Source organism: Pristiophorus japonicus, chromosome 8 (assembly GCF_044704955.1).
Source record: "Pristiophorus japonicus isolate sPriJap1 chromosome 8, sPriJap1.hap1, whole genome shotgun sequence".
Taxonomy (NCBI): domain Eukaryota; kingdom Metazoa; phylum Chordata; class Chondrichthyes; family Pristiophoridae; genus Pristiophorus; species Pristiophorus japonicus.
In genome coordinates this window covers 10,296,163-10,310,287 of record NC_091984.1, presented here as the reverse complement: position 1 = coordinate 10,310,287, position 14,125 = coordinate 10,296,163, and the positions used below count along the sequence as shown (strand labels likewise).

Genomic DNA, 14,125 nt, shown 5'->3' with positions numbered 1-14,125 from the left:
GCTCTGTTTCCTACATTACCATAATGACTACAAAAGTACTTCATTGGCTGTAAAGTGCTTTGGGACATCCTGAGGTGGTGAAAGGCGCTATAGAAATGCATGTCTTTATTGGGAAACAGTGATATTGGAAGTAATGGGGGCGGGGGGATGACATCAGTCTGGGAAATGGCGACTAAGTGTACAATAATGGGTCTGTCGACCTGGAGATGGGATGAGTCATAAATATTCAGTCTCTGGCAGGTTGAGGTCCTCCCACAATAGCACAACAGCACCCCATTGGTCAACAGGTTTGATGATGTCAGGGTTGGAACTGAGAATGGAAAGCTGCAAGTTCTGAAGAGAGAGGTTAGAGTAGGGAGTTCAAAGCAACTTTCCCCCCTTTCTGTAAGGTGCTGAGTGGTGATAGGACTTCAGTACCTCAGCTGTTTATCTTCTATGAAGCTGAACAGTAAACTATTTGATCAAGGCAACCAGTCCTGTCCTTGCTCTCATTCCCCACACCCAAATTGTTTCCTTTTGGCCATACACACCTGCCCGCTACACCTGCATCCCTGCCAGGATAATCTCTGGATCTCTAGTTACTCCTTTAACAGCAGGGGATAGAGAAGGTGATGAAAGGTGTGGCGAAGTTTTGAGGAGATCTCTGAGGTGGCGGGAGATGGAGCAAGCTGGAGGGATTTAGGATTCCGGGGGAGGGGGAGCCAAGGATGTTCAGCAATTAAAGATTCAGAAGATTGGAGAGTGTGCACTAGGTTTAGTTCTGGAGGAGGTTAATTGGCTCCTTTTGTGAAACCCCTTGGGATCTTTCACTTCTTTAAAGTGTAAGGTATTTCTGGTCCTGATCCTGTCCATAAATAGCCTCCATACGTAATATATAATTAATTCCCTCCCAACCAGGAGACTCGAATTGTAGACCAACTAATGTAGCACAGATGGACCTCTTTATTCCAACCTTAAAATGTACAGAGTTACAAATCATGGAGAGTAATATAGCACTTTGGCAAAGATTCAATGTTCAATCTTCAGTGACCAGACTTGACCTTTTTGAGCATTTGAATCAACCGTAGCACATTGACGTTTGATCTTGCTGTGTCCATACTGTGATCTTCTGTAGGGAGCTGCTACAGTTTGGATGCGAGTCGCCTCCGTACAGTGGCCGAAATATTACCGGAGGGGTGATCTACAGGCAGCAGAACCTAAAGCAGATGAAAATATGGACATGAGAATTTGAAGTAGTTAATTGATGCAAGTGTCAGAGAACTTCATGCATTGATGAAGTTCTTTTTACTGTGAGTCAACTGAGGCCAAATCTTGGTATCTGCTGGTTTGCATTCTGTAGCTGGTACAAACACACCCAAACATTATACTACATTGCAATGATATTTTAGATCAGATCCTCTGTGGCACTGTTCACGGTATTGTCATACCAGATAGCATACAATGCACTATTCTGTTGCTCACTTGAACCTGTCTTTCATCTAGCCTGCCCTCTAAGGCTTCCACATCTAACTTCAAGAGCAAGCATACTGTAAATTACAATTTAGTTGCTGTTGGTGAGTGGTTTACAAATTGGAGGGTGCTTCAAGTCAGAAGAAAGCAGCTTGAAATAACTGCCTTTCCCATATTTTCAATATGTTTGACACTTTGAAGTCCGACAAACTTGCACTTGACCAAAGACTATATTTTTATACACACATCGTGCACAGCTTACCTCATCATTTTTATGAATTCCAAACTTTGTCATATCGATTGTGAAGTAATGCTTATTTGGCATAACTATTTCAATCTCTTCCATCTAAAAAAACATAGAAATACAAAGGTACACATTATAGACTGGCCATCGACCTTCAAGAACCAATACACGCTGAGATATACCTTTTAACTACCTATCGAGATTTTGGAAAACTGCATTACAATATTGGAGATGCATACAATACATACATACAAAACTCTGCTTTATTTGAAAAGCCATTTGATTTTCAATATAAATGCATCATGATTTTTTGTAATCGTTTGCCTATAGACACTTTTAGTTTGGGATTATGTATTCATAACTGTTGTGTATCTGTAAAGCATGCACTCCCATGTTCCTCCACCAGGGAGCGCATCCCCTGAAGTCCCAAGGAATCCCAGCATCCCTTGGGAGTACTGAAAATAAGCCGGCCCCTAAGGCCTGTTCCTCACTCTGGAGTGTCTTAATAAAGACAGGTCACTGTTACTTTAACCTCCCTGTGTGCGTGCAGTCTCATCTGTATTAGGAACACAATAACTCGCGACGAGTATACGAATCCAACGCAAAGCTGCAGCAAACTGGGCATTCTGGAGAAGTTCTCGGAGGGTAAGGACTGGGAAGCCTATGTCGAACGGCTAGACCAGTTCTTTGTAGCCAATGAGCTGGACGGAGAAGAAAGCGCTGCAAAAAGGAGAGCAGTCCTCCTCACGGTCTGCGGGACACCAACATACAGCCTCATGAAGAATCTTCTGGCTCCGGTAAAACCCACAGATAAGTAGTATGAGGAGCTGTGTACACTGGTTCGGGAGCATCTTAACCCAAGGGGGAGTGTGTTGATGGCGAAGTATCGGTTCTACACGTGCCAACTCTGAAGGTCAGGAAGTGCCGAGCTACGGCAACTTGCAGGACAATGTGAGTTTGATGGCTACCTGGAGCAAATGCTCAGACTTTTTTGTACTGGGCATTGGTCACAAGACCATCCTACGAAAACTTTTGACTGTAGAGACACCAATCCTCAGTAAGGCCATTGCGATAGCACAGGCGTTTATGTCCACCAGTGATAACACCAAACAAAGCTCTCAGCACACAAGTGACAGCAATGTTCATAAATTAACTGGAACTGTGTTTGCGAGCAGAAATGTACAAGGCAGAAACCATGAGACTGCAACTGCCAGCAGGCCTCGGGTGACCCAGAGTCCGCAACAAAGGATGAATGCAAGGCAATTCAACCTTGTTGGCGTTGTGGAGGCTTCCATTCAGCATATTCATGCCGCTTCAAAGGGTATGTTTGCAAGAGCTGTGGAACAATGGGGCACCTTAAATGAGCTTGCAGACGAGCTGCGAGCTCTGCAAAACCTGCTAACCACCACGTGGCAGAGGAAGATCGGTCCATGGTGGATCAAAGCAATTTCGAGCCTCAGAGAGGAGGTAGATGCTGAAGTACATGGGGTGCATACATTTTCGACAAAATGTCCACCGACAATGCTAAATGTAAAATTGAATGCCTTACCCGTTGCCATGGAACTGGACACTGGCGCTAGCCAATCCATCATGAGTAAAAAGATGTTTGAGAGACTGGTGCAACAAGGCATTCAGACCAGCCCTGAGCCTCATCCACACGAAACTGAGAACGTACACCAAAGAGCTTATAACTGTCCTGGGCAGCGCCATGGTCAAGGTCACCTACGAGGGCACGGTGCACAAACTGCCACTCTGGATTGTCCCAGGCGATGGCCCCACACTGCTTGGAAGGAGCTGGCTGGGCAAAATCTGCTGGAACTGGGATGACATCCGAGTGCTATCACATGTCGATGAGGCCTCATGTACCCAGGTTCTTATCAAATTTCCTTCCATTTTTGAGCAAGGCATTGGAAACTTTTCTGGGGCAAAGGTGCGGATCCACTTGGTCCCAGAGGCACGACCCATTCATCACAAGGCGTGAGCGGTACCTCACATGATGAGGGAGAGAGTGGAAATCGAGCTTGACAGGCTGCAACACGAGGGCATCATCTCCCCAGTGGAATTCAGCGAGTGGGCCAGCCCGATTGTTCCAGTACCCAAAAGTGATGGCACAGTCAGGATTTGCGGCGATTATAAAGTAAGTATTAATCGTTTCTTGCCACAGGATCAATACCCGCTACCTAATGCAGACGACCTATTTGCGATGCTGGCAGGAGCCAAGACGTTCACCAAGCTCGACCTGACTTCGGCCTACATGACGCAGGAGCTGGAGGAGTCTTCGAAGGGCCTCACACGCACAAGGGACTGTTCATCGACAACAGATACCAATTTGTAATTCGGTCGGCTGCAGCGATCTTCCAGAGAAACATGGAGAGCCTACTCAAGTCTGTACCACGCATGGTGGTTTTTCAGGACGACATATTGGTCACTGGTCGGGACACTGTCGAGCACCTACAAAACCTGGAGGAGGTCCTCCAGCGACTGGATCGCGTAGAGCTGTGGCTGAAGAGGTTGAAATGCGTCTTCATGGCAACAGAAGTGGAGTTTTTGGGGAGAAAGATTGCAGCGGACGACATTCGGCCCACAGACGCCAAGACAGAGGCTATCAGGAACGCGCCCAGGCCACAGAATGTCACGGAGCTGCGGTCGTTCCTGGGATGACTCAACTATTTTGGTAACTTTCTACCGGGGTTAAGCACCCTCTTAAAGCCCCTACATGTGTTATTGCGTAAAGGTGAGAACTGGGTATGGGGAAAAAACAACGTAATTGCTTTTGAGAAAGCCAGAAACATTTTATGCTCCAACAAGCTGCTTGTATTGTATAACCCGTATAAAAGACTTGTGCTAGCATGTGATGCGTCGTCGTACGGAGTCAGGTGTGTATTACAACAAGCTAACGTTGCGGGGAAGTTGCAACCTGTCGCCTCTGCCTCCAGGAGCTTGTCTAAGGCCGAGAGGGCCTACAGCATGATTGAGAAAGAGGCATTCGCGTGTGTGTTCGGGGTAAAGAAAATGCATCAGTACCTGTTTGGCCTCAAATTTGAGCTGGAAACCGATCAAAAGTCCCTCATATCCCTGTTCGCTGAAAACAAGGGGATAAATACTAATACCTCAGCCCGCATACAAAGGTGGGCACTTGCGCTATCAGCATACAACCATCCGCCACAGGCCAGGCACTGAGAACTGTGCTGATGCTCTCAGTTGGCTACCATTGCTCACCACGGGGGTGGAAATGGCGCAGCCTGTAAACTTGTTGATGGTGGCGCAGCCCGCAGAATTGTTGATGGTCATGGAAGCGTTTGAAAATGATAAATCACTTGTCAAGGCCCGCCAGATTAGGACTTGGACCAGCCAAGATTCTCTGCTGTCCCGAGTAAAAAAAACTGTGTACTGCATGGGAGCTGGGCCAGCATCCCCGTTGAAATGCAAGAGCCAATCAAGCCGTTCCAGCGGTGCAAGGATGAGCTGTCCATTCAGGCAGACTGCCTGTTGTGGGGTAACCGCATAGTGCTACCCAAAAAGGGCAGGGAGACGTTCATCTCGGATCTCCACAGCACACACCTGGGTATAGTAATGATGAAAGCGATAGCCAGATCCCACGTATGGTGGCCCGGTATAGACTCTGACATAGAGTCCTGTGTATGGCAATGCAGCGTGTGTGCTCAGTTGAGCAACGTGCCCAGAGAGGCAACACTAAGTTTGTGGTCTTGGCCCTCCAGACCATGGTCGAGGATTCATGTCGACTATGCGGGCCCGTTTCTAGGTAAAATGTTCCTGGTGGTGGTGGATGTTTTTTCAAAATGGATTGAATGTGAAATAATGTCGGGAAGCACCGCCACCATTGAAAGCCTGAGGGCCATGTTTGCCACCCACGGCCTGCCTGACATACTGGTCAGTGACAACAGGCCATGTTTCACCAGTGCCGAATTCAAAGAATTCATGACCTGCAATGGGATCAAACATGTCACCTCGGCCCCATTTAAACCAGCCTTCAATGGGCAGGCAGAGCGGGCAGTACAAACCTTCAAACAGAGCCTTAAACGAGTCACAGAAGGCTCACTCCAAACCCGCCTGTCCCAAGTACTGCTCAGCTACCGCACGAGACACCACTCGCTCACGGGTGCCCCTGGCTGAGCTACTCATGAAAAGAACACTTAAAACCAGCCTCTCGCTGGTTCACCCCAACCTGCATGATCAGGTCGAGAGCAGGCGGCAGCAACAAAATGTAAACGATGGTCGCGCCACTGTGTCGTGGGAAATTGATCTGAATGACCCTGTGTATGTGCTAAACTATGGACATGGTCCCAAGTGGATCGCGGGCACGGTGATAGCTAAAGGGAGTAGGGTGTTTGTAGCCATACTAGACAATGGACAAATTTGCAGAAAGCCCCTGGACCAAACGAGGCTGCGGTTCACAGACTGCCCTGAACAACCCACAGCAGACACCACCTTTTTCGAGCCCACAATACACACCCAAAGGATCAACGACACCACCCTGGCCCAGGAAATTGAACCCATCACGTCCAACAACCCAGCAAAGCCAGGCTCACCCAGCAGCCCTGCAGGGCCAACACCACGCCAGCCCAGCGAGGGCACAGCCAACACACCAGAACAGACATTTGTACCGAGGCGGTCCACCAGGGAAAGACCCCCGACTGCCTCACTTTGTAAATGGTTTTCACTTTGGGTGGGTGGAGCGCTGTTGTGTATCTGTAAAGCATGCACTCCCACGTTCCGCCACCAGCGAGTGCATCCCCTGAAGTCCCAAGGGATCGCAGCATCCCTTGGGAGCACTGTATATAAGCCGGCCTCTAAGGCATGTTCCTCACTCTGGAGTGTCTTAATAAAAACTGAGGTCACTGTTACTTTAACCTCCCTGTGTGCAGTCTCATCTGTGTTAGGCACACAATAATATCAAGAGAAATTGTTGCAGCGATCTCTATTGCAACAAACTGGGGGCGTCTGTGAAAGTTGGTAAGAGGTTTGAACGACTTCAGGATGGTACAGACAATGCGAAGTACACAAGAACAGTTACCAAGTTGTGAGCTGCATTGCTAATATAAATCTTTGAGGCATAAAGAGCTTTCTTCCTCTTCCTTGGTGTGTCAGTCTAGATGGTGAAACTTGGCGGGCTATTCCTCACAGGAGAGCTTCACATCGATGCCTAATCCTGCCCTCGCGCATTCATTGTGCATTTTCTAGCAGGTGACCACCGACTAGCAACCAGGAGCTGGGATCAATGAACTAAGCACCAGCCTCTGCTCTGTGCTACACCGTATTTACTAGACTACCAGGTGAGCTGCTCAAAGCTGACTTGAAAGCTATTTGTATCTGTAGAAACATAGAAACATAGAAAATAGGTGCAGGAGTAGGCCATTCGGCCCTTCTAGCCTGCACCGCCATTCAATGAGTTCATGGCTGAACATGCAACTTCAGTACCCCATTCCTGCTTTCTCACCATACCCCTTGATTCCCCTAGTAATAAGGACTTCATCTAACTCCTTTTTGAATATATTTAGTGAATTGGCCTCAACAACTTTCTGTGGTAGAGAATTCCACAGGTTCACCACTCTCTGGGTGAAGAAATTCCTCCTCATCTGGGTCCTAAATGGCTTCCCCCTTATCCTTAGACTGTGTCCTCTGGTTCTGGACTTCCCCAACATTGGGAACATTCTTCCTGCATCTAACCTATCTAACCCCGTCAGAATTTTAAACGTTTCTATGAGGTCCCCTCTCATTCTTCTGAACTCCAGTGAATACAAGCCCAGTTGATCCAGTCTTTCTTAATAGGTCAGTCCCGCCATCCCGGGAATCAGTCTGGTGAACCTTCGCTGCACTCCCTCAATAGCAAGAATGTCCTTCCTCAGGTTAGGAGACCAAAACTGTACACAATACTCCAGGTGTGGCCTCACCAAGGCCCTGTACAATTGTAGCAACACCTCCCTGCCCCTGTACTCAAATCCCCTCGCTATGAAGGCCAACATGCCATTTGCTTTCTTAACCGCCTGCTGTACCTGCATGCCAACCTTCAATGACTGATGTACCATGACACCCAGGTCTCTTTGCACCTCCCCTTTCCCTAATCTGTTACCATTCAGATGATAGTCTGTCTCTCTGTTTTTACCACCAAAGTGGATAACCTCACATTTATCCACATTATACTTCATCTGCCATGCATTTGCCCACTCACCTAACCTCTGCAGCCTCATAGCATCCTCCTCGCAGCTCACACTGCCACCCAACTTAGTGTCATCCGCAAATTTGGAGATACTACATTTAATCCCCTCATCTAAATCATTAATGTACAGTGTAAACAGCTGGGGCCCCAGCACAGAACCTTGCGGTACCCCACTAGTCACTGCCTGCCATTCTGAAAAGTCCCCATTTACTCCTACTCTTTGCTTCCTGTCTGACAACCAGTTCTCAATCCATGTCAGCACACTACCCCCAATCCCATGTGCTTTAACTTTGCACATTAATCTCTTGTGTGGGACCTTGTCGAAAGCCTTCTGAAAGTCCAAATATACCACATCAACTGGTTCTCCCTTGTCCACTCTACTGGAAACATCCTCAAAAAATTCCAGAAGATTTGTCAAGCATGATTTCCCTTTCACAAATCCATACTGACTTGGACCTATCATATTACCTCTTTCCAAATGCACTGCTATGACATCCTTAATAATTGATTCCATCATTTTACCCACTACCGATGTCAGGCTGACCGGTCTATAATTCCCTGTTTTCTCGCTCCCTCCTTTTTTTAAAAAGTGGGGTTACATTGGCTACCCTCCACTCCATAGGAACTGATCCAGAGTCAATGGAATGTTGGAAAATGACTGTCAATGCATCCACTATTTCCAAGGCCACCTCCTTAAGTACTCTGGGATGCAGTCCATCAGGCCCTGGGGATTTATCGGCCTTCAATCCCATCAATTTCCCCAACACAATTTCCCGACTAATAAGGATTTCCCTCAGTTCCTCCTCCTTACTAGACCCTCCGACCCCTTTTATATCCGGAAGGTTGTTTGTGTCCTCCTCAGTGAATACAGAACCAAAGTACTTGTTCAATTGGTCCGCCATTTCTTTGTTCCCCGTTATGACTTCCCTTGATTCTGACTGCAGGGGACCTACGTTTGTCTTTACTAACCTTTTTCTCTTTACATATCTATAGAAACTTTTGCAATCCGTCTTAATGTTCCCTGCAAGCTTCTTCTCGTACTCCATTTTCCCTGCCCTAATCAAACCCTTTGTCCTCCTCTACTGAGTTCTAAATTTCTCCCAATCCCTGGGTTTGCTGCTATTTCTGGCCAATTTGTATGCCACTTCCTTGGCTTTAATGCTATCCCTGATTTCTCTTGATAGCCACGGTTGAGCCACCTTCCCTTTTTTATTTTTACGCCAGACAGGAATGTACAATTGTTGTAGTTCATCCATGCGGTCTCTCAATGTCTGCCATTGCCCATCCACAGTCAACCCCTTCAGTATCATTCGCCAATCTATCCTAGCTAATTCACGCCTCATACCTTCAAAGTTACCCTTCTTTAAGTTCTGGACCATGGTCTCTGAATTAACTGTTTCATTCTCCATCCTAATGCAGAATTCCACCATATTATGGGCACTCTTCCCCAAGGGGCCTCGCACAACGAGATTGCTAATTAATCCTCACTCATTACACAACACCCAGTTTAAGATCGCCTCCCCCCCTAATTGGTTCCTCGACATATTGGTCTAAAAAACCATCCCTTATGCACTCCAGGAAATACTCCTCCACCGTATTGCTTCCAGTTTGGGTAACCCAATCTATGTGCATCGTAAAGTCACCCATTATAACTGCTGCACCTTTATTGCACGCACCCCTAATTTCATGTTTGATGCCCTCCCCAACATCACTACTACTGTTTGGAGGTCTGTACACAACTCCCACTAACGTTTTTTGCCCTTTGGTATTCTGCAGCTCTACCCATATAGATTCCACATCATCCAAGCTAATGTCCTTCCGAACTATTGCCTTAATTTGCTCCTTAACCAGCAATGCTACCCCACCTCCTTTTCCTTTTATTCTATCCTTCCTGAATGTTGAATACCCCTGGATGTTGAGTTCCCAGCCCTGATCATCCTGGAGCCACGTCTCCATAATCCCAATCACATCATATTTGTTAACATCTATTTGCACAGTTAATTCATCCACCTTATTGCGGATACTCCTTGCATTAAGACACAAAGCCTTCAGGCTTGTTTTTTTTTAACACCCTTTGTCCTTTTAGAATTTTGCTGTACAGTGGCCCTTTTTGTTCTTTGCCTTAGGTTTCTCTGCCCTCCACTTTTCCTCATCTTCTTTCTGTCTTTTGCTTTTGCCTCCTTTTTGGTTCCCTCTGTCTCCCTGCATTGGTTCCCATCCCCCTGCCATATTAGTTTAAATCCTCCCCAACAGCACTAGCAAACACTCCCCCTAGGACATTGGTTCCGGTCCTGCCCAGGTGCAGACCGTCCGGTTTGTACTGGTCCCACCTCCCCCAGAACCGGTTCCAATGCCCCAGGAATTTGAATCCCTCCCTGCTGCACCACTGCTCAAGCCAAGTATTCATCTGCGCTATCCTGCGATTCCTACTCTGACTATCACGTGGCACTGGTAGCAATCCCGAGATTACTACTTTTGAGGTCCTACTTTTTAATTTAGCTCCTAGCTCCTTAAATTCGTTTCGTAGGACCTCATCCCTTTTTTTTACCTCTGTCGTTGGTACCAATGTGCACCACGACAACTGGCTGTTCTCCCTCCCTTTTTAGAATGTCCTGCACCCGCTCCGAGACTTCCTTGACCCTTGCACCAGGGAGGCAACATATCATCCTGGAGTCTCGGTTGCGGCCGCAGAAACGCCTATCTATTCCCCTCACCATTGAATCCCCAATCACTACTGCTCTCCCACTCTTTTTCCTGCCCTCCTGTGCTTCAGTTACTTTCTGAAAGGTGCAAATAAAAACGTCCAAACCGATTGTGTTAGAACTAAAAAGAAAGAACTTGCATTTCTCCAGTGCCTTTAACTACCTCGACTGCCCAAAGCACTTCACAGTTGATGTAGTACTTTTGAAGTGTAGTCACTGTTGTTAACATAAGGAAATGCAGCAGTGTACATTTTGCATTTTTGCATTTGCTTTGAGGAAGTTGTGCATCCAAGCTTGGTGGATACAGCACGTGAAGTCAGCTTCTCCGTCAAGTCAGTGGGTGACGTACCGCAGAAAACCCAGCCTCTGATCTCGTAGCTATAGCTTACGTGGCTGGTCCAGCTCGGATTCTGTTCAATGGTGACATCCCCCAGGACTTTGATGGTGATGAACCTGACAATGGTAGTGCTATTGAATGTCGAAGGGGTGGGGGGGTTGGTTAGGTTATCTCGTTCGAGATGGTCAATGCCTGGCATTTGTGTAGCATGAATGTTGTCTGCTGCTATCAGCCCAGGCCTTGCACGGACATCTTCATTATCTGAGGAGTTGCAAATGGAGCTGAAATCATCAGCGAACAGCCCCATTCCTGACCTTATGATGGGGAGGGGAAGGTCTTTGATAAAGCAGCTGAAGAAAGTTAGCCTAAGGACCTCCTGCAGTGATGTCCTGGGGCTGAGATGAGGTCTGTCGATGCCATCGCTATCTTGTTAATGTTTTACAATCCAGTACAATATATTAAAGCAGTTTCTAAGGGCTGAATTTTCTGTGCCGTTTTTTTGGCCTACACTTTTTTTGGGAGCAGACTAAAATCTGCACGTTTAGTCAAAGTTTCTGCACCATTCTAAAGTACTTGCGTCCAATTTTTTTTAGTTCTCGATTTTTTGACGTCACTGGGGGCGGAACCTGCCGGGTGCACCATTTCTGGCGATTTTAGCGAGTTTGGCCGAGGTAGGTTTTTTTCAAAAACTCTGCAGTGAGCCATTCTGAAAAACCGTACCCACACGCAGAGAAGGTGCCATTGTTTTAGCGGGGCTGAAGACACAGCACCGGGGGAGGGGGCCTTTCGGCCCGGGTTTACAGCAGCACCGGCGGGGGTGGGGGGGGGTTGCCTTTTAGGCCCGTGAACACTTGTATGTTGTGCAACATTTCTCTACATATCGTTCATAGGTTTCTGCTTCATCTATTGAGATTTCAGTCTGTTGTCCTAAGTCTCAGTTAGCCATCTATTTTACAAAGGGGACATGCTTTATTTGTGCCTCAGCCCTTCAGTGTGTCCCTCGTTACCCTGGCAACCTCAGTTTTTCGGCACAGACCTTAAGCTCCACCCACCGATTGCACCGTTCCAAAATGAAAGATTATACCGACGAAACTTGGAACATTTTTTGTTGGCGCAGTCGGCCACTTAAAAAAAAATCGGACATAGCTCTACAACTGCGACAAAATAAGTCCATGTGGAATTTTGGGCCCTAAGTCCATTCAAGTCACATCTTCTGTACAAAATACATTTTTTCTTGTTGCTCCACTCATTTGAATTCTGCTATTTTTCATAATTTCCACTTTTCTAAAGAGCTTCCTTCAGGGAAGGAAGAGCTTCTGAGCTGTGGTTATGTTGCAATTTGGCTTTATTGCCTCTTGATGTGGGGACGGGAAACGTGCACACAGCTCCAAATAGTAATGCCATCAAACATACCTCCTTTTATATTGCACGAGAAAAGGTCATGACCTATTGAAACTTATCCCTCTAGTATGTTAACTTTTCCATCATGGAATCTAATTGTTGACCAGCTGTAACACGTGGGGTTGCCACAAGGATCTGTGCTGGGGCCTCAGCTATTCCCAATCTATATCAATGATTTGGATGAGGGGACCAAATGTAATATATCCAAGTTTGCTGATGATACAAAGCTAGGTGGGAATGTAAGTTGTGAGAAGGATGAAGGGATTCATCCTTCTCACAACTCACATTGAGTGTAATGTTGCCAAGTTTGCTGATACAAAGATGGGTGGGAAAGAAAATTGTGAGGAGGACACAAAAAAATCTGCAAAGGGATATAGACAGGCTAAGTCAGTGGGCAAAGATTTGGCAGATGGAGTATAATGTGGGAAAATGTGAGGTTAACCACTTTGGCAGAAATATTAGAAAAGCATTATAATGTAAATGGAGAAAAATTGTAAAGTGCTGCAGTACAGAGGGACCTGGAGGTCCTTCTGCATGAAGCACAAAAAGTTAGTACAGGAACAGCAAGTAATCAGGAAGGCAAATAGAATGTCGGCCTTTAGTGCAAGGGGGATAGAGTATAAAAGCAGAGAAGTCCTGCTACAGCTGTACATGGTATTGGTGAGGCCACACCTGGAGGACTGTGTACAGTTTTGGTCTCTGTATTTAAGGAAGGATATACTTGCATTGGAGGCTGTTCAGAGAAGGCTGATTCCGGAGATGAGGGGGTTGACTTATGAAGATAAGTTGAGTAAGTTGGGCCTATGCTCATTGGAGTTCAGAAGAATGAGAGGTGATCTTATCTAAACATAAGATAACGAGGGGGCTTGACCAGGTGGATGCAGAGAGGATATTGCCACTGATGGGGGAAACTAAAACTAGGGGAAATCGGGCCCAAATTTGGCCCTCCATTTAAAACCATGCAGCTCCAAGCCCCCCACCGACTGTACCTTAAAAGCTGCATCGAAAAAACTTGCTGTGATCATGGGCACAAGTCGGGCGATGTGTGGAGCTGGCCTGGCGTGTACTGAAGGGAGGGGGGTGGAGCTAGGTCTGTGTTGGCCGCGCAGAGCTGGCAGGGGGGCGGGGCCTAATCTGAGTGCTGGCAGCATGCGCGTTGCAGCGTTCGCACATGCTCAATGGGGCATTAACATTGGCAATCGGCCATTTTTAAAGGGAGAACCTCAATTAGTTTCGGATGCCTGATGTTTTGAAAGCTATAGAAGTGCTGTTTGGAGTACTCTGCAAGAAATCAGCTGCTAAACCTCCACAAGGAGTGCTGCATAGGCGAGAATCATTCATTGCTGCAAGCAAAATAAGGACTTTGTGTTTTTAAAAATCACTGCGTGTCAATTCAATAGAACAATGCAACACCGTGCCCCAAGAACCAAGAATTTCACGCATCAAGAGGTGGAGGTACTCGTGAATGTAATCGAGGAAAGGTGGCAGGAGCTGGATATGAGCAACAGAGGTCGCACAAAAGTGCCACCCAAAGAAATTAATAAACGCTGTAACGAAGTTGCAGAAGATTATTGCGCAGTGGTGAATACCACGAGAAGTGTGAAAAGAAATAGCAGTTAGCGTAAGTAATATTTTCATTTGTCATCGGAATTGCATCTGTAACTGTGACCATCTGTATATGCCCCACCCAGCAGAAAGACACCCCCTCAAAAAAGCTGCATTTTCATCTTTGCAGAAGAAATTGTCCCACAACAAAAGGGAAAGAACTCGAACAGGAGGAGGCCCGCCAAATCTGCACCCACTGACACTCTTGG

General features: G+C 46.7%; 1 protein-coding gene across 1 annotated transcript in view; it reads right to left on the bottom strand.

Moving 5' to 3' along the window:
- Nucleotides 1–1,121: 1,121 nt before the first annotated feature.
- Nucleotides 1,122–14,125, bottom strand: part of uox (urate oxidase) — a 48,089-nt gene continuing 35,085 nt past the window's right edge. The window contains exons 7-8 of the mRNA XM_070885981.1: nucleotides 1,712–1,795; nucleotides 1,122–1,196 (exon numbers count right to left, since the gene is read on the bottom strand). Coding sequence (XP_070742082.1) covers nucleotides 1,122–1,196; nucleotides 1,712–1,795 — 159 coding nt within the window. The remainder of the gene's footprint in view (nucleotides 1,197–1,711; nucleotides 1,796–14,125) is intronic.